The sequence below is a fragment of the Apus apus genome, chromosome Z (genome assembly GCF_020740795.1).
Source record: "Apus apus isolate bApuApu2 chromosome Z, bApuApu2.pri.cur, whole genome shotgun sequence".
NCBI classification, from domain to species: Eukaryota; Metazoa; Chordata; class Aves; order Apodiformes; family Apodidae; genus Apus; species Apus apus.
In genome coordinates this window covers 50807065-50827783 of record NC_067312.1, presented here as the reverse complement: position 1 = coordinate 50827783, position 20719 = coordinate 50807065, and the positions used below count along the sequence as shown (strand labels likewise).

General features: G+C 39.8%; 1 protein-coding gene across 4 annotated transcripts in view; it reads left to right on the top strand.

Moving 5' to 3' along the window:
• EPB41L4A (erythrocyte membrane protein band 4.1 like 4A) overlaps nucleotides 1–20719 on the top strand; it is a 142327-nt gene that overhangs the window by 54737 nt on the left and 66871 nt on the right. For 3 of the 4 annotated variants that reach the window (XM_051642778.1, XM_051642781.1, XM_051642779.1), the window contains exons 4-7: nucleotides 7890–7941; nucleotides 9052–9130; nucleotides 12692–12789; nucleotides 16735–16855. In XM_051642778.1, the coding sequence (XP_051498738.1) occupies nucleotides 7890–7941; nucleotides 9052–9130; nucleotides 12692–12789; nucleotides 16735–16855 (350 nt within the window). Of the gene's footprint in view, nucleotides 1–4445; nucleotides 4600–7889; nucleotides 7942–9051; nucleotides 9131–12691; nucleotides 12790–16734; nucleotides 16856–20719 lie in introns of those variants that run through there. The other variant, XM_051642782.1, reaches the window with a different exon arrangement.

Here is a 20719-nt window from a genome sequence, read left to right as displayed (position 1 = left end):
AATCACAAAAGCATGCTGAAGAGAGTCATACTATTAGAGCTTCTCTTACAGAAAAGGTTTTGAAACTCCCTAGGGCAGAAAACTAGACTATAGAAAGCATTTTAAATATCTGGTGGTAATAAAAACTTTTTACTTCCAGAAATCTGAGTGCACTTTACAATCTCACAGTGATCAGGCTGCCCCCTCACTATCCTTAACCAAACTCTTACACTAAACCCAGTTAACCTGAAGCTGCAGGAGGCATGTCTGTGTCATACAGCAGGCTGTGATGCAAGTATATTTATTTTCTTATTCGGTATAGTGCTAATCTGAACTATTACATTCATAATGTACACTGTACTGATACTTCCTTGGGCATCTCTGGGAAAAAATACAAATAAAGAAAGCCATGTCAGTGTTTTAATTCAGTGTCATAGCCAGGCTCATTTCCCCAGCCCCAGTTCATGCAGGTGCAGTGCTGTGCGAACACGTGTGTACTACTCTGGAGCTAACATGCTGTCCCTGTGCTGTGCATCCAGTCTGTAGCACAGATGTGTGTTTTCTCCTCTGCTATGAGGAAGCTTGTTTTGACCATACAGACCTGAGGGCACAGCAGGTAGGAGGTAGCCCATGGCAATATATTTCGCAGCTGTCTAGCCCAGAGGGCACATAGAGACAGCGGGGAGATGCAATACTGAGTTTCTTGAGAAGCTAAACTTTGTACTGTGAGTCACTGTGCTGCAGTGATAGATCAGTTCAGCTGTGGCAAAGCTGAGCACAGAAGCCTGTGCCATGAGTTGCATATCCCTGCTGTGCAAACTCAGGTATTGGAAAGTCGCTTCTTGATCCATCTGGCCTGATTAATAAAGTAACTGCAGCATGCTCAGGTTGCCATGCTACATGCTACAAATTAGATAAGGTTACAGATGCAACAGGCAGCATGTAACTTAACTATAAAAAGAAGGGCAAGATTTTAAGAAAAAATACTTGTTTACAATATTTGTTTATTTCTATTTGCTTGAGAGGCCATGGTGGTCTGGTGAGGTTCCTGCTGATTGGAAAAAAGGGAACATAGCCCTCATTTTTAAAAAGGGGAAAAAGGAAGATCCAGGGAACTACAGGCCAGTCAGTCTCACCTGTGTGCCTGGCAAGATCATGGAACAGATCCGCCTGGAAAGTCTGCTAAGGCACATAGAAAATAAAGAGGTGATTGGTGACAGCCAACATGGCTTCACTAAGGGCAAGTCATGCCTGACCAATATGGTGGTCTTCTATGACAAGGCTACAGAGATGGTGGATAATGGCAGAGCAACTGGCATCATCTACCTGGATTTGTGCAAGGCATTTGACACTGTCCCACACTTCATCCTGGTCTCCAAACCGAGAAGACATGAATTTTACAGATGGACCACTCAGTGGATAAGAAATTGGCTGAATGGATGCACCCAGAGAGTTGTGATCAATGGTTCAGTGTCCATGTGGAGGCATGTGACAAGTGACGTTCCCCAGGAGTCAGTATTGGGACCAGTGCTGTTTAGCACCTTTTTTGGAAACATAGGCAATGGGATTCACATCATTACAGTATCATTCTGGTTGGAAAAGACCTTCAAGATCATTGAGTCCAACCACTACCCTAACTCTACTGCATTCACCACTAAACCCTGTCCCCTGGCACCTCATCTGTCTTTTTAGATGTCTCCAGGGGTGGTGGCTCAACCACCTCCTCAGGCAGCCTGGATCACCAAATCCTACTCTGGCCCCAGAACAGGACAGCTCCAAAGTTCACACCATGTCCCTGAGGGCGTTGTCCAAATGTTTCTTGAATATTGTCAGGCTCAGTGCCATTACTGCTTCCCTGGGGAGCCTATTCCAGTGCTCCACCACCCTCGGAGTGAAGAATCTCTTCCTAATGTCCAACCCAAACCTCCTGCACATCTTTCTACCTTTCCCTCAGGTACAATCACTGGTCACCAGAGAGAAGAGGCCAGTGCCTACTCCTCCTCCTTCCCTAATGAGGAAGCAGTAGCTGCGATGAGGTCTCCCCTCAGTCTCCTCTTCTCCAGGCTGAACAGACCCAGTGCCTTTAGCCACTCCTTGTTTGGCATCCACTCTAAACCCTTCACCAACTTCATGGCCTCCTCTGGACACTCCAGTAGCCTTATGTCCTTTTTGTACTGTGGCACCCAAAACTGCACACAGTGCTCAAGATGGGGCTGCACCAGTGCAGAGTAAAGTGGGATTGGCAATTGCTCAGCTCTCTAATTTGTCCAGATCCCTCTGCAGGGCCTCTCTGCACTCCAGAGGGTCAACCGCTCCTCCCAATTTGGTGTCGTCTGCAAAAATAATAAGTAGGCCTTCAAGCCCTGCATCTAAGTCACTTATGAATATATTAAAGAGTACTGACCCTAAGATGGATCCCTGTGGAACATTGCTAAGTGATCGGTCGCCAGCCTGATGTGACCACATTTACTATGACCCCTTGAGCTCGACCCATCAGCCAGTTTCTCACCCAATGCATTGTGTGCTTGTCCAGCTGGATACTGGGATTGAGTGTGTCCTCAGCAAGTTTGCTAATGATACCAAGCTGTGTGGAGTAGTTGGCTCCCTAGAGGGAAGGGATGCCATCCAGAAGGACCTTTGCAGGCTGGAGAGGTGGGCTAGTGCCAACTTCATGAAGTTCAGCAAGGCCAAGCACAAGGTCCTGGAGTACTGCCTACAGCTCTGGAGCCTGCAGCACAGGAAAGACATGGAGCGGTTGGAGAAGGTCCAGAGAAGGGCCACCAAGATGATCCAAGGGCTGGAGCAGCCCTGCTATGAAGATAGGCTTGAAAGAGTTGGGGCTGTTCAGCCTGGAGAAGAGAAGGCTCCAGGGAGACTTTAGAGCACCTTCCAGTGCTCTAAGGAGGCCTATAGGAAAGCTGGGGAGGGGCTTTTCATCAGAGAGGATAGTGATAGGACAATGGGTAATGGTTTTAAACTGAGAGAGGGTAGATTTAGGTTAGACATCAGGAAGAAACTTTTCACCATGAGGGTAGAAAGGCACTGGAATAGGTTGCCCAGGGAAGCTGTTGATGATCCCTCCTTGAAGGTGTTGAAGGCCAGGTTGAATGAGGCTTTGTGCAGCCTGGTCTAGTGTGAGGCTGCTCATAACAGGAAGGCTGGAACCTTATGATCTTTAAGGTCCCTTCCAAACCATTCTATGGTTCTATGACAATTAAAAGTGCCTGTTCTGTAGGGAATTACTGTCATATAATGTAGTGTTGTTGTGGTTTCACCCCAGCAAGCAATCTGTTTTGATCTCAAGATCTTAGAAGCAAAAAAAAAAAAAAAAAAAGAAAATAAAAAAAAGAATTGTACTAAGGTTGTATTTTGTTTTCATATGGATTTTACATTTGCCCACAAGTATGGCATACTAAATTGTCTAGAAAGAAAAAGACTTTCTGAAATTGAAGTAGATAGCATAACCAGTGGAAAAAAAACAGTATTCATATTAATTAGAAGCTAGAAATTTTGTAAGAATATTAATGAATCAAAACAACCTAAATAATGCTGATGGTCAGCTGAGTTAAGGGTGATAAGAATAAGCTTTTAGTGTAGCAGGATCAACAAGATACTCACACTGGTTGGTGATCTGACACTGAATATAATCAACGTGATTCAGATTCTAATAAAGAAAAGACAGGAGTACATATTTGTATGTAGCAATTGCTTAATGATTTATGTATTTCTTATATAATAAGGACATTTTAAGCCTGGCAGATTTAGATTCCTTGCACGAATATTTGCAGAAAAAACTGATTAAATAATTCTGATCATTAGTGTTGTCATAGATTGTGGAAGAATCTTGATAGTTTCAGATTATAATTGAAAATACTGGGTTTTCATTTGAACGTGAAGGTTTTTCTTGTTGTAAATGATAACAAAAACTAGCAAGCATGACATGATGGGTACAGCTTTATGAGAATCTAATTGAGACAGGTTTTAGTTTGAAGTTGATAGATTTTTCTCCACCATACACTTCATTGATTGATACCACAGCAAACATTTCAACCTAGTTAATATTTTGTTTCAAACAGGTTCATGGAATTTGACCCAGGTTTAACCCTAAGCAGATACAAGGAATGAAGGTTCCAGATTTGCGGAAGAATGTTTGCAGTCATTTAAAAGGGCTAAATATGAAATACTGCATGGTGCTTGGATGCATACTAGTTACACATCCGGCTTGTATGGGAGCCAGATTTGTAAAAGTACAATGTACAACAGAGCCTGTCTGTTCTTAGATATGCTGTACTTTGAAGCACAGTTTTAATGATTTCTACTTAAAAATTAAAAGGGAATTATATTCTTTAATAACATTGTATATTTATAATCTGTCTTAGTAAATTAAAGAGCATGAAATTAGACTTATAGTATGTGGTCTAGTAAATAATGATCAGTAGTCCAGTAGCCATCACTTTCATAACTGGATAGTTTTGATGATTAGGACTATTTATGAATAATTAATTTTTTCCCAGTTCTGTAAATGTTAAATTCCCCTTTCAGATTCACAGAAGTTATCCCCTGCAAATGGATGAATATATGCTGTGCCCTCCACCCCTCTGCAGTAGCAGTGAGCTGTTTGTAAGTCAGATCAGTTTCTTGCTGTCTGTGCAGCAGAGGTACAGATGGGAGATCACTGAGTAGTGGCATGTTGGCTGCCAAACAGATAAAAAGAGTGAGGCTGCATGTTGGAGTTACTTTGGCATTCACAAATGCAGGGTTTGTTGTCAGCACCTGCTGTGCAAGTGTATTGTGTTAATACGATACTGTGCTTTTTTGTTCCCTTTCTGTTGGGCTTTAACATGTGAGCTCAAAACTGTAATTATACCCAACACTATTTATACATATATATGTAAACATCTAACAGGTATCTAATACACGTTATTATGTATGCTTGCGTATGTATGCTTAGAAGGCTCTGTTGTCAGGGTTCATGGTTTTGTAAGTGTTCTCATCTTTATTGTCTAACATTGATTTGAAAAATGCCTTTTCATTATCCATGAAATTCCATTCATCTTTGGCTTGCAAATAAAATGTTAGAAATCTCCCTGTCCTCCCCCCACCCTCTGCATTCTTCAGGAAAATTTTGGCAGCCTTTGAAGTAATAAAAAGCTACACAGTGATTTTAAGCATGGGTTTGTGGCATTGCCACAATGCTAAATACTTACTGGAGAAATGAGAAGGCAGATGGCATTCTTTTCTCTTCCCCACACTCTCTGTCCCAGCACTAAACCAGTCTGAGCTGAAGTGTTTAACTTCACTTATGCCACATGCAGGTCCTGAGGCCTGTGGTACTCTCAGAAGCGTGTACCATCATGCCAGCTGATGCTTATTTTCACTAGCTGGAGTAGCAGCAATCTATCTTCAGGGATGACAGCTGAGAGGGCAGTCCTTCCTGCCAGCTCAGTTTCAGGGAAGGAGAGGAAATGTTTAGCGATACAAATAACCAGATTTTTTCCCTCTTCTTGCTTCAGATTCCCCCTGAATCTGAATTTGCAGTTTTTCCTCTGAATTTTGACCCCTTGCCAAGCTTGGAAAGTACCTTCAGAAGACTATAGGAAAAAAAAAGTTTTACTTACCAGTCAGGCACAGCCTAGTGAGAATTAAGAGTTCCACTGCAACTCTTGTTTTGATTGTATTGTCTACAGGTGTCCATACAGTGTTTAATTACTTGGCTGAGTCCTGGTTTGTCTCATGGCAGCCAATGAATCACATGGATGCAAGAGGTGGTCAAGTTCATGTTGCAGAAACAATCAGAATTCTGTAACTGTTCCATGCTCAACTTGCAAATGTGAATGAATATCCGTCAACATCTGTTATTTTGTTTGGAAATAACCAATCTACCTATGGAAAGCTAAACTGCAAAGAGTACTGTAAGGCAATTATGTCTTGAAGCTGTTTTCAGTTCAGGAAAACTTAGTAAAGGAATTATTCCCTGATAGATTTTTATTTGAGTTTGAAACAGGATAGTTTTGATCTCTTGCAGTGTAAGACAAAGCTGTCAATTATAAGCAAATTAGCTTGACAGTGTGTTGTTCGTACAGTGTTTTGGGAAGAGGTCAGACCACATTTTGACCACGCCGCATGGCCAGAATGTGTACCACAACATAATCTTGTCTTTTTTCTGCCTGTTCACTGTAAAATCTTTTTATCAGCCTGTTGTGCTAGCTCAGAAGATTGCTGATTTGGAGTTCTAATAGGGTATTTGAACAAGTGTGACAAGTTTTTCTTTCCTTCCCACCTTCTGTTGAGGTTAAGAGGGTTTATATTTGAATAGCTATGGATATAAGCATGTACTGAAGTTTTTTGGTTTTTTACTTCAAAATTTAGTAAATTTTTTTAACAAGCATTCCAGGATTTGTAATAGCAGTGGCTAAGAACAAGGCATGCAGCTGTTTCTATTGCAGGTGAATCAGTAGCTAATGGAAGTATTTTGTTTCCATGTTTTGTCAAATTAATGATAGTTGTTTACAACCACTAGTTAAATGAGTTGCTCATATTTTTCCACTCAAATGCTTTGTAGTTCTTTCTTTATGCTACTGTGTCTAATAGTGAATTTTTTTAGTCCAGAGAAGTTCTCTGGATAGGAGTTTGTCTGATTAGTCATTTTATTCTTACTCTCTATAGGGTTAGTGCAGGGTTGCAGATAAGGAGTTTCTTTGTTCATTGGTCTACTTGGTTCCTCACTTTAAAAAGATGTGGGTACTAAGTGAGGAAATTAAATCTGCCTTAATTTGCTCTTTCTAGAAGCTGTGTTCTGCCGTCTGTTTGTTTCCAGTGTTTTTAGAAGGAGTGCCAATCTCAACTGGTCCAAAAAAATTGTGTATGAGGGAAGACAACTGAAGAAATGCAAGACAAGAATCATCTTGGCAACTGCCTCTGCACCTTCTTCCAAAACTGAGTCAAGGAAATGTTAAGCTAAGGAAGAAATAAGTGGCTGGAGGGATTACAAGAGAGGGGTGCTGGTGACCTGTGTAGCCATAATGTGATGTACACAGCTCATCTATGGTCAGCAGTAACATCAGGATAACTTTTATTAGAAGTTCGATAAAAGCAGGGCAGAGTAATGAGTGAGAAATTATACTGCAAGTTGTCTGTTGATCAAACTCTATGAGAACCCGTTTAACAGTTCATCCCTTAGTGCCTGTGTCATTTCTGACACATTTGACCAACTAGTCCTGTAAACCAACTGGTGGAAAAATCTGTGCTCTCCCTACCTTGGTGCCAGTTTCCAGTCATTCTCTTCCCGTGCTTCTAGAAACAGTTTCTGAAAAGTCAAACCTAATTTTTCTTTCCTTGTAGTTAAAGAATACTTGGTAGACATTAAGAAAAATTGTTCGCTATGTTGTTAGAGAGATTTCCGGGGTGTTGGAAAAGTGCTATTATGCCTATTCACCCCTAAAGTCTTTTTGTTTTCAGAAAACAAGGGAAACCCCTCCATTCCTTCCTTGTAGGTCCTGTCTTACATGCTTTGCAGTTGCTGTTATTTGGAGTTAACCTGCTTAGGTTAATCTCCCAGGAAGAAAATAGCAAGGTTGCGTATCCATAGACCAGTTACAGCAGACTGGATAGACACCAGTGGGTACCTAGTATGATACATCTGTAGAGCCAGCTTGTCATAAGCCTGAGATGTGGTGGCTCTTACGAAACAGATTTTATTTTAGGAACACCCTAACCCTCAGAGATGTGCAATGTTACACTTAGACAGACAGAGTTTCTCTGATCAGAAGCTGGCAGAAGTTTGTCATTAGCAGACTGAAGTGTGTCAGTCTGCTAAAAAATATCAGGATATTAATAAATACAGAATTGCAGTTTTTCTGTATTAATTTTCCGTGTTAAGTGACTAATTTCCATAATCCTCTGTCTCACAGTACTGGCTGGATCCTGCAAAGACCCTTGCTGAACATAAAGAATTGATAAACAGTATGTATTTATTTTGAATTTAAAGAACATATCTGAAGATAAAGTAACAGAGGCAAAGTTCTGTATATACAGCCTGTGTGTTTATGTTCTAGTCACAACAGATTGATAGTTCTTGAGCAAGTTTATTACTGTTGTTCATAGCTGTATCAAAATTTCAGAAACTGTCAGTTTCCAATAATTTGTGTGATCATTGTCCAAAAACTTCCCTGTACTTAAATTTTATTTTATAATAATAAATGGTGCTATTCTTTATTTGTACATTTAATTTTATAGCAGCTGTGATACTTCTATCACACTGTATTGTGAACAACTGAAGATTCCTTTTTGCTTCTGCAAGTCAAAGTATTGCCTCTTACTGTGTCTGCTGTAACTGTCACTCTTGAGATATTACAGATAGAAGATCTGTTATTTTTATTATAGTTAAATAACACGGTAAGATGATTTTGTTCAAGAATTTGGAGACCTATAAAAAGATACAGAAGTGGAGCATGCATGGAATAAATGTACCTGTAAGAATTTTGGTGCTGAGTTAACTGAATCTTTTGGGAGAATAACACTTTTAAAACGTGAATTAGAACAGCTTTTTTAATTATTTTTTTTTTAATTGAAGTGGTAGATAATTAAAGTTGTCCCATAAGATATTTGGAATTGCGGAAGGGATTAGTATTCAGTGTTATCAGTTACGACCAGAAACCACATTTCAAGCACAATTACATTTTTAAAAAAGTTTTGGTGGAAAAAGTACCTAATGGTCTAAATCAAATTGTAAAAAAAATAATGGAGAAATAATATGTTAGCAATGAAATTCTAAGTTAAATCTTCAAAATAAGCAAAAGCTCCAAGAAGATAGACAAGGTGTGAATAAATGAACACAAGACATAAACACAAGAATTAAAATAAGAAAAATACTTTCTTTTTTCTTTTCACTTGTAATGAGCGTAGAGGTATGGATTTGCTACGTGGATGTAAGATTTTTTTCTGAAACTTTCAAGTTTCAGAAAATATTAACATAGGTTTCTTAGTAGCTGGTTTGTAGTCAACTAGTAACAATTCATAACAATTAACAGCTCATAACAACTAACTTTTGCACCAAATATTTTTTTCCCGCAGCTGGACCACCATACACACTGTATTTTGGCATTAAATTCTATGCAGAGGATCCATGTAAACTTAAAGAAGAAATAACAAGGTACAGTATTCAACAGGAGTGTAGTTTCTTGATTTCAGGGTAGTACTCTGTTCCAGCCAGGTTCATGTTGTTGTAGCATGGCTGGGTTGGGTTTTTTTTTTGCTTGAATGTATGAATGTTTTTCCTTGAATATATGTGTAGAAGAACTATGGCTAGCATCACAGTGGTCAATATGGACAACTGTCTAGAAGCCCAGAAGATGACAAGGTGCACTCCACTCTGGTACATCAAAAAACAAATGTACTTGATTTGCATTTGTGTGTGTTTTTTAAGGAATGCATTGTTACATCTGAATTTATATTGTGCTATATTAAAGTTCGAGTTTACTTGAATATCAAAAATAAATTAAGGGAATTTTCTTCTTTATTGACCATAGCTTAAATTCCAGAGCTGTTTTTCAATAGGATTTATTTTTATCTTTCTAAAAATATGCAAATGAAATTGAAGAGTTACAAGCTTTTGATTCTTTTAACTAAGCTTGGCCCCTGTGAAATATGAGGGTGCACACATGGATATAGGTACACGCATGCGCAGATACACACACATGCTTGCCTGAACTCTGATGCACAGGGTTTTCTGTTTGCTTTATTTACTAAACGTCTCAAACAATTAGCTTTAGGTTCAGAAGGAAATCTTAGAATTTGGATAGGTAGGCGGACTAAATTAGTATGCTAGCTTGCACTAATAAATGCCAAAATATTCCTTTTGATGTCCTAGGAATATGACACATGAGAATTCATTAGAATGCACACAGGGTTTCTAATTTTCCTTAATGATAAGTGGCCGTGGTTGCAGCACAGGCAGAATATTCTTGTACCACAATGAGAAAATTCTTTTGTTTCCATATGGCACAACAGGAATGGAAGCCTTCAATACAAGATTGTGGCTGCCCTGGTGAAAATAATAAACACTGTGACTCTGCAGGTACAAGAGTACTGCTGGCTGCAGTGTCATGCCACTCTACCATGAAAGCTTGATGCAGTTTCCCATACTCTTCCAGAAGCAATTTCTACCCTGCTCACAGGGGAAGACAGGTGGCCCTAGGAAGGGAGCTTTGGCCACTGAGCCTGTTTTGATTCCTACCTGGGGGGCAGGGTGGATTTCTGTCTGGGAAATGGCAGGGGCTAAATTTTCAAAAACTAATAAGGTCAGTCAGTGATTTGCAAGGCTGATTAGGTGTGCAAATCTGGTGAAGAAGCATTTTGGTATAATTAGTAAGCCTCCCTTTGTGTCTTCACAGTGTTTGCTTATGTAAAATCTGGTGGTGCAAAGGGAGGGCGTAAAAAAGTGATGTGCTTGTATTAACAGTCTTGAACAAAATGCACTGAATAGTCAAATGCCCTCAACATTTCTGAACGTTTGTTGTTGTAGGCTCTTAAACCTTGGAAGGATGGAATACCTGTTCAGAAAAAAACCCCACAATAATAAAACCTCGTCCTGCTTAGAAGAGGTTAAAAGCCCTATTTTTCTTTATAATAATTTTCTGCCCAAGTGTGTAATTCCAGTGACATGTTAAAAGTTTTGTGCTAACTGATGTGTGTCTTTGGAGCATATGTTTGTTGTTTTACTGGATATGAGAGCAAACTCTGTTGTTGACGATCTGTGGTGTTACATGATTACTATTTGCAAAAAAATGAAAACCTGTCAAATTTGTAATTACTTCATAGGAAAATCTATCTGGCTTGTAGGCAAAAGCTAAGACTATGGTAATTCATAATATTAATTGCTTGATGTGTTTGCTAGAGCAAACTAGCTCTTAGGCACTATCATATATGCATGATAAACACAACAGCACACAAGATGAGTTTGCGTTAGCTACAAGTTTGGACAGAAGGTCTGTTTTTTAGCAGCTTCAGTGGGAATTGAGTTTGTTCCCTTTATAGGAGTCACTTAAGTACTTGACATTTGGCTCTGACTCTGCAGGGAGGTGGTGTTTTCTGCAGTTTCCTATCCTGCTTTATTTTGATACTAAACTATGAGAATGCAGAGGTTCAGATACCTCTACATGGAAAAGACATTTGTAGCATCATCTCGTATGAAGTTCTGCATTGTAGAAGTGGTGAAGTGTTAACAGAAAGACAAGTGCATATCAGAAATGTGTCTCATGTTAAAACAGAGATGCTGTGTACACCACAGTACGTGTAAAATAATCTTTGTCATTATCATCATTCATACAGAGATTTGTCTTAAGTAGGACTGGCAAGCATAAGCTAGAAACAAGTTATTTCTTAAAGTGAGAAAACACTGAGTGTATGTGCTTTATATTGCCGAATGGCATTCCCAGAAAATTCTTAGGTAGTGCCCCTGTCCTTTAATGTAATGAATATTAGCCATTTTTTAGGGATGTATTTTCCTACTGTAGTTTCTGTCACAGCAGATATTCTGGGAGATCATTAACAAGAAGGACTCTGACGTCCTTATTCAGAGGCTCATCTGGGCAGATAAACTTTAGTAAATTTGTCTGGGTCTAAAATGGTATGTGGATCAGCTTTCATAAAACCTTCAGTTTGCGAACTTCCCTGAAATCAACATAGATGCACTTTGAATCATTACAAAGTGCTTTCATAAGTAGCTTGTACTAACGCAGAATAACTTCTTTGCAGTGTAGCTGAACGGCTCTATGTAGAGGAAGCTGAGTTATTGAATAATGAAAAAGCTATATGCTTGTATGGATTACCATTCTTTTTTCTTCCAAAAGCTGCCATTTCAGTGTTGTTAGCTTTTGCATGAACTACGTGCAAGAAACAGGCTTTAGGATTATGTGAAACACAAAACACTGCATAAATCTCCAAATATTAAAAGATTTCCTATAAATTAGCATGGGGAGTTGCAAAACCAAACATTCTTTGTATGATGGCTTGTTTTCTTGTCTTCACTTTTCCATCTGTTCTGTGCATATTCTTTCACTATTAGTGGTCTTAGCATGTACTTTATTAAGTGTAGAAGCAGTTTATGACTTCGCAAATTAAGTTTTTACTGCTACTATATCTGTTCCAAGAAGGAGCATACCCCTTGCTATGACAGATACAGTTAGCTGCTAATGGTATGCCCACCATCTTTTTCATGGGGATATGGACTCCATAAGATCTGCTTGCTAGTCTAGAGTTAATACTCTGGTGTGTGGAGAGGAAACCTTTGAATAAAGATTTATCCAGTGCTCAGTTCTGTCTAGGTTTGTCCACTGATAAGATTGAACTTCGGCCCTTTGATAGGTTTCTTGTTCAATTTTACTGGTTCCTAGCCCTCTTCCCCACTTCCTGAATGCTCAATTAAAGTCAAAACAGAAAATACATTTTTAGGAGGAAAATTAATTGTATCTGCATACTATAAACAGACAGGAAAACTAAAGTGACCCCTTTCCTGTCTTCTTTCACTACATTAGTTATAGTTGTTACTTCAAGATCAATAGGGGAAAAGTAATTCAGAGAGGAATACAGTTTTTGACTATCACATAGTTATGGTATGTGGTATGTTTTCAGTGAACTTGAAGATGATGGAACATTACTTGGAGCATCACAGTCAATATTGAAATTATAACTTTGTTTTCTCTCTCTGTTTTAGGTATCAGTTTTTCTTGCAGGTGAAGCAAGATGTTTTACAGGGCCGTTTACCTTGTCCAATCAACACTGCAGCACAGCTGGGAGCATATATAATTCAGTGTAAGTTTTTCTGGCCAACTGCGGGCTTATTTTATTTAATTCTGCATTGTGATTAATTTTAAGTGGTGGCTGGAGACTTTGCTAGCACTTTAAGCATTAATTTCAAAACAGAACAAAATTAATATGAACTAAAGGACTAAAGAACTGTAAGTATATGACCATTTTGAGATGATAATATAGAAGCAATATAGAAGTTAATGTAAGAAGAAGTTAAAACGTCAGTCTGAATAGTGCCAAAGTTTGCCTTGCTGAGGAATATCCTATAATGTAATTAATACTTTTTTATTTACTCTGGATTGCAAATAAAGTGTGGCAAAACCTTCATTGAGAGGTTTAGATTTTATGGGCTATTGGCAGCCTCCAGCAAGCTAAGTCTGTCAAATAAAAGATTATTTCCAAAATGACATTCTGTAATTTAAGACATTCTGGATATGTTTTGTCTTGTAGAGAAGATTTTTAGTTCTATATGTCACTTGTCTGCATTCACCCATCGGTAGTTAGCTTGTCAGAAGTGGATGTTGTACTTGATAGAATTAGCAATCAATTAGAAATGAGTTGTCTATCAGTTAGTTACTCCTTTCACATTACAGGTCAAACTCTATTCAAATACAACTAGTAACCAAAATATGATGAACTATGCTGGGACGTGTATCTGTAATTTGTTCTATGTTAAACGTATATTTCTCATGAGTGATACGTATTAAGCAAAAATTATTTGTATTATTCATGTTCCGAGTGTGACTCAACAACACGTAATACAGCTTAAAAAATAGTCTTCTTTCATTTCCAGTTTTGAATAACCAAATGTTGTGGTTTTGGGCCCAACACGACAACAAAAGGCCGCTCACTCAACTCCCTCCCCCCCCAAGCCCCACCCCCCCGCCTCCCCACTCTTGGATGAGGAAAAGCTCATGGGTTGAGACAAAGGACAAGGAGGGTTCTTCACCGATTAAGGTCCCGGGCAAAACAGACTCAACTTGGGGAAAAAAATAATAATTTAATTTCACACTAATCAAACACACACAGGACACAGACAACACACAGAGCAGGGCTTGCATATGTTACCCCCACCCCTCCCTTCTTCCTGGGCCCAAACTCCTTTGTTCCCGTTTTCTCTCCCTCCTTCCCCCCAGCGGCACAGGGGGACAGGGGATGGGGTTTAGAGTCAGTTCACAGGCTGGTGGGTCCTGCTGCTCCTTCCTCCTCAGGAAGAAGGATTCCTTACAGTCCTTCCCTGCTTCCCCATGCAGTCCCTCCCATGGGAGAGAGTCCTCCACGAACCTCTCCTTCATGAGTCCTTCCCACGAGGTCTGGAGCTGCTCCAGCCTGGGCTTCCCACAGAGTCATGGGCTGCTTTGGGAACAAACTCCCCTGGCACTGGGGTCTTCCAAAGCTGTGTAATCAGAGTCCACAGGCAGCAAATTCTCTGGCCACAGAATCCAAGTCCAGTGGCCAAGTTCATCTCTCCTGGCACCTTCAGGGAATGTTCCACCACATTCCTCTATGAGTGCAGCAGGACAGCTGCCATGTCTTCCATGGGTTGCAGGGAAACTTCTGCTTGGGCACCTTCTTCCCCTTCCTCCTCACCAACCACCAGCACCGCTCTCCTTCCCCAGCACTTCTCTCCTCCAGCTCAGCTCTTCTCCCCCCTCCTTCTCTGCTCAGCTCTTATCTCAGCTCTTTTGTATGTTAATGGCAGAGGCGCATCTATTGTCCCTCTAATGGCTCCTTGGCTGGGTTTGGAGCAAGGGGAGCTTCTCAGCTTCTTACAGGAGCCACTCCTGGGGCCCTTCCGCTGCTACACAAAATCCCACCAAACCAAACCAGACACAAGGCAGATTAACTTGTCTATGAAGTGTGAGCGAGCATAATACAGAATTTCACAGTGTGTTATATGTGTTTCTGAAAAGCTAAAATTCCAGGCAGTTTTTATTTTTGTACAATTAATTTTAACTTCATTTTGCTGTTAAGAAATGTGATATGTCATACTCTGCAAAACTGTTCGCAATGTACATTTCACTTTACTAGCATATATGCCTTTCCTGAAAAAAATACTGCAAATACGAAGCAGGAAAATATGTAAAAAATTGTAACATCTTAGTAGTATGAAAAATGAGTAGCAAAAATAAATTCCTGTCCTTTAGCCATTTTTTAAGGCATGGTGACCTGTTGTCCCATTCCTATGATTCCAATCTCAGATATTCTATTGCAAAACAATGAGGAAGCTCACATGAGAGAGGAGAGTTAAAGCATGGCAGAAGTTAGATTCAGTAGGTTAAAGTTAGCCCTGACACCGTCAAGCATTACATTCCCACTGACTCTATAAAAAAATGTCCATTTATTTTGGAGTTGCAGCTGTTCAAAGTATATCAAGACACATGAGAAATGTCTGTGTCAGGTACTGAAAATACGAGCCCAGAGTGTCAGCACTGAGGTTAGCAGCCTTTCCAAGGGCGATGTGTCAGACTGCTTTTTTCATTCCTAGGTGATATGAGGTGTGTTTGTGGGAATTCAGTAATAGCTGAGAAGCTCTGCTTCTCTAATAATATCAGTGGTGTCTTTTCCCAGTGCTAGCAGCTGGTGAGATCCAGGGGAGGAGCTGGGGCCATGTGCTCTCCTACCCATGTCCTGCTCTGACCACAGGCCATGCTTTCACCATTCAGGTTGTGCCTGGGTGTCACCTTTGGTCTCCAAGCAGATCTTGTCCTTAGCACATGAATTGTTTTCCTCTTTTTGTGGTCCAAGACTGGAGACTGTTATAGTGGTGATGGTGGAAAAATCAGCACATGTGGCACAGTTTGCAGGATATACTAGTTTTCCTTTTGGAAGTGCTGAAATTGTTGCTGTTGTAGTTCCTATTTCTTATTCTATGACCATATGGTTTTTATGGAGGTTTTGCAGAGAAACTTCTCAACATCTCTACTGAACAGATTTCTGTCTTGTTCTAGAAACATCATTACATTCTGGAAATAAATCAGTTAATAAATGAGTCTCTCTCATCTTGGCTCTTAAAGCCTCCTTTTGGCTGTGTTTTTGGCTTAGTAGGCATTGGATAGAAACAATTTGTGAAGCTTTTATCAAAAAAAGCGCAGTCTATACAGATTTTACTCAGGGTTATTAAAAAATGGAAATGTTAGCTTTCGCAGAGTTTCTCAGATAGACGCAATTATGCTTAATATCAGTAGACTTCAGTTCTGACCAACATGCATATTTGTTTTTTGTAATTGCATTGCAACATGTAAACTAATATGACTAATGTATCTAAATCAGGGTTGTTTCAGAGAAATTATGTTGGCTTTTTTCTTTATGAAAGCTCTTTTTAAAGGTTATTTTAGTTCTGAAAGTGAAATTAATGTTCAGGCAATATATTGTTATTTTATTAAAAAATGAAATCTTGTGTTTCCCCACAAGAAACAATGCTTACCCTTAGAAGGGTGTACCTCCAGGTGTCTTAGAGTATTTGTCTCCATTTACATTCCCACGCTGACACTGATGTTAGGAGTCCCAGCAAGAATGTGAATCAGTTCTGTCTGTAATATTACAGCTCATTGTGAGGGTGTAGATACTCCACAAACTAGACTTTTCTTCAACTCTTGTTTTGCGTATGCTGCTGAATAATGTATGTAATTGAATTTCAATTTTGTTGGCTTGGACAAAATTGCACCTGGTTTTGTAGAAGTGGTACATTTACTGTTAAAAACCTCTAGCTCTTTTGACCCTTCAATTTCTCTTTTAAAATGACTGAATAAATATTGTATTTGTTTTATGTGCGGTACTATGAACAGTTCTGTACTTTCTTCGGGTATTTTAACTGACTGCATGTTAAATTGACACTTGGTTGGGAAGAGGTGGCTTGGCACCAAGAGCTGGATTATATGACATACCTTTTGGTTAACATACAGTGCTGAAAACAGGTGATCTCTCTTTTCTTCTTGTGTCCTCTAGCTGAACTGGGAGACTATGACCCATATAAGCACACTGCAGGTTACGTCTCGGAGTACCGCTTTGTTCCAGACCAGAAGGAGGAGCTGGAGGATGCCATAGAGCGGATACACAAAACTCTGATGTAAGAATTCCATACTGACGAGAACTTGGCAGGTGACATTAGATTTTGAGATGCTTGGTAGGTGGGGAAGGGAGCTGCTTGTGGTGCAGAGTGAAGTTCTCTAGACCCAAGGAAAGAACACAGGGCATCCAGTTAATGTCTCTCAGAAACAGAAACCATTTTATGTAACTGGGGTTGTTCTCTAGGGAACTGAGTAGGACAATAACTGGAAATACAGTGTCTGGCAGACCTAGGCATGGGTGTTTCAGAACCTGCAATTTTAATAGTGCTCCTGTTTCCTCTTAGTTTTGCAGTTAAAAATAATGAAATAAAAATCTGTGAGTTCATGTTCCCTGCTCCAGTACAGATTTCCTGCATAATTTTGGGGAAATTGCTCATTATGCCCATGCCTCATTCTACTGTCTGTAAAATGGGGATAGTAACATTTCTGTCTTCATACTATCCTGTGGATTAAAATGAACTGTTAAGATAAAATCACTTTTAATCTAATAATTTACAGTGTTTGGAACAGTGAAACCTCTATTTTCATGTCAGCTCCTGAGCCTGGGTAATGAAGGACTGCCTTTAGCAACCTGCATGGATCTTCGTGGGCAGAGTTTAGATTGCAGAAGGTGCCAGGAAAGCCGTTTATATGCCAGTGGTTTAAGTGGTAATCTCAGTTGCAACATCTGTGTGAATTATGGAGACAACTTCATTTTACAGGCATAAAGTCCTTTTGTCTTATTAACCAACATATCTTACATAAAACATACTGGAAGTGGTCAATATAAAGGATTCTACTGTAAGGAAGAATATAGCATTTGTGAGAAAAAAAAAAGGAGCATCTAGAAGAGTAATCAGGCAGCACTGAATAACTCAGGGTATTCAGAGAGGTGGCTTCTGGACATAGGCCAAACAAATTCTGAAACTTTGTATATGACCTTAAAGAAGTAGAAAAACAGGGTATCTGGTAGGCTTTGAAGTAATTTTGGGTATAAACTGAACATGGCACCACGGAAGTTCAGTGCACTATGGGCATAGAAACTGTACCTGGTAACATTTCTTATGTCTGAAAGGAGCTGAGAAGTCGGCAATGAGCTGGAGGTATGGCACTTGGCAGGGACAACTGTTGAAGAGATTGCGGGAGCAGAATATTAGACACACTGCAGACAGGGCAAAAGGCAACTGCAGAGATCTGAAATATGTATGTCAACAGACATGAAAGATTCATGCAATCCCAACTTTACTTCCATAAAATTTGGAAAGACAGGTTATTTTTTGTGACATAAACTGCAAAATTTCAATTCTGCGTCTTCTAGTCAGGGGAATAATAATCACTTTGGACACAAAACATAGGAGTTGTACATTCATTCACATGCTGCATAATCTCTGCCCAATGGTGGATCCCAGGATGCTGCTTTGGTAGTCAGTTTATTTTCTACCAGATTGCAATTTGTGCATACAAAACCTTCTCTTGATAACTTGGCAACTGAGTGGGAAGAAAAACTGCAATAAAGCCAGTCAGGAGATGGACCGGAGTGCCCAACAGATAAGCAAAATAAGATAAGAACTAGTAACCTTTGGCCCCATTGGTTCTGTCAAAGCTTGAGAGAGGAACAGCAGCAGCAACATGGAGAGGGGAAAACCTAGCAGTCTCATAGGCAAGCTGGAGCAAATAACATCATTTCCAGTAAAGAAGGCAGAGCCAGAAGGAGATCCAGTGTGATCATGTAATAGAGCTTAAATGCTACATGCATAAAAATATACAAAAATGATAAAAGAATCCTCAGCAATCCAGAGCCATTTTTGCCCCACTTTTGGCCTTCTACCCATGAAATACTTTCAGCAACATTAATTTTAGTCTGAAGTAGTCTTGTTATGTGAGTAACAAAGGCTGAACCACCAGCACTGTGGGAAAGCATTGTAAGTCAGAGAGATTTGGCTTCCCAACCTGCTGTTCCAAATACTAGACCGAATGCAGAGTATCAAATTGGTTTTGAAAATAAAACATACGCCAGAAATTCAACCTTACATAAAGCCAAAATAAACATTTACTTGCTTATCTCCAACTTCATATTCCCGGTAAGTATAAAAAAACTTGTTCTAACAAATACAAGTTAGGTGCAATTGTGATATAACAATTTATTAAGATGAGAGCAGTAAGGAACATTTTATGAGCACGTTCATCTTGTCTTTGTCAAACTAATGTACAGATAATCAGAGCTAGCCATCTTGTATGTAGTTCTAAATTTCTTTACTACCTTGCGATAATGAAGTCACAGTCTGGATAAAGGTTAAGTAACTTCTTGCTTGTAGTTTTGCATCTTAGTGTTATTTGTGCCTTGTTTAATGAGAATAGGTATTAACTCAGAGACCTATCTGTCTTCTTTGAGAGTTCTCTGATAACTTTGAAAAGTTATCCATGGGACAGCAGTGTGCCCTTGTGGCCAAGAAGGACGGTGGTATCCTAGGGTTCATTAAGAAGAGTGTTCAGCAGGTTGAGGGAGGTTCTTTTCCCCCTCTGCTCTGCCCTAGAGAGACCCCACTTAGAGTATTGTGTCTGGTTCTGGGCTCCCCAGTTCAAGAGGGACAGTATCTACTTCAGTGAGTCTAACAGAGGGCTGGGAGGGTGATTAAGGGACTGAAACACCTGTCTTACGAGGAAAGGCTGAGAGACCTGGGTGTGATTAATCTAAAGAAGAGAAGACTGAGAAGGGATATTATTAATGTATATAAATACCTGAAGGGTGGGTGTCAATAAAGAGGGGCCAGTCCCTCTTCAGTTGTGCCCTGTGATAGGACAAGGGGCAATGGATGCAAGCTAGAACACAGAAAGTTCCACCTCAGCTTCTTTACTGTAAGAATTACAGAGCAATGGAACAGGCTGCCCAGAGAGGTTGTGGAGTCTTCTTCTCTGGAGACTTTCCAGACCCATCTGGGTGTGTTTCTGTGTGACTTGCCCTAGGTGGTCCTGTTCTGGCAGTGGGGTTGGACTTGATGATCTCCAGAGATCCATTCCAACACCTAACATTCTGTGATTCTGCCATCATTAACAACTGCAAAGACTGCTCTAAATGCTCTATTGTCAGGTTGTAAAATGTTGAGGAGAGTTTGTGTTTTTATACACAGTAAAAGTTACACACTTATCCTTAGCAATGGTGGGAGTTGTTTCAGTCCCTGACATTTCCCTCTCCCCTTCACATTCTATCTTCTCCTTAAGCATTTGTGAGGACTTGTACATATGACTTCAGAAGCTTACATCTTTACTTCCTTTAATATTTTTGTAAATACACTTCTTATAAACTGTGTATTATTGTGAAAATATTTAAATATGCACACACGCTTTTTTGACATCTGAGCCTTTTGGTACTTTCAGAGATAGGTGAGAATAGTGGGAGAAGCACACCAGCATTTTACAAAGTATGGTCAGTAACAGAACACTAAGTGCTATTTGTATTGGATTGGGTTCCATCACTAATTCAGTAATGGAGTAACTTGCTTTGCTCAGGTCTGATACTTAGCCTGCCTGGGAACTCAGACAATACTGCTCCAATGAATATTTTTCTTATGTTTCTGGGAGCTACCAATATGATTTGAAAAAAATAAAGCTGTGGAGTAATTTTGCTGCAGAATTGGATAAAAGGCATGTCAGATGTGACAACACTGACATGCTGAGTAGCCAGAATTCTGCATATTCAGAATACAGAGGTGAATCACAGATCTACTGGGAAATCCAGCTCTTGAAGAAGGGGATTTCCCTTTGAAGGTTCAGGTCTGCTGCTTTTCCAGAAACCCTTGAAAAGAAGAGCTGACACCTGAAATGTATCAGTTCTGCTGCTTGGATGAGATGAGTGGAAGCAGCCCAGCTCCCAGATACAAAGAAGG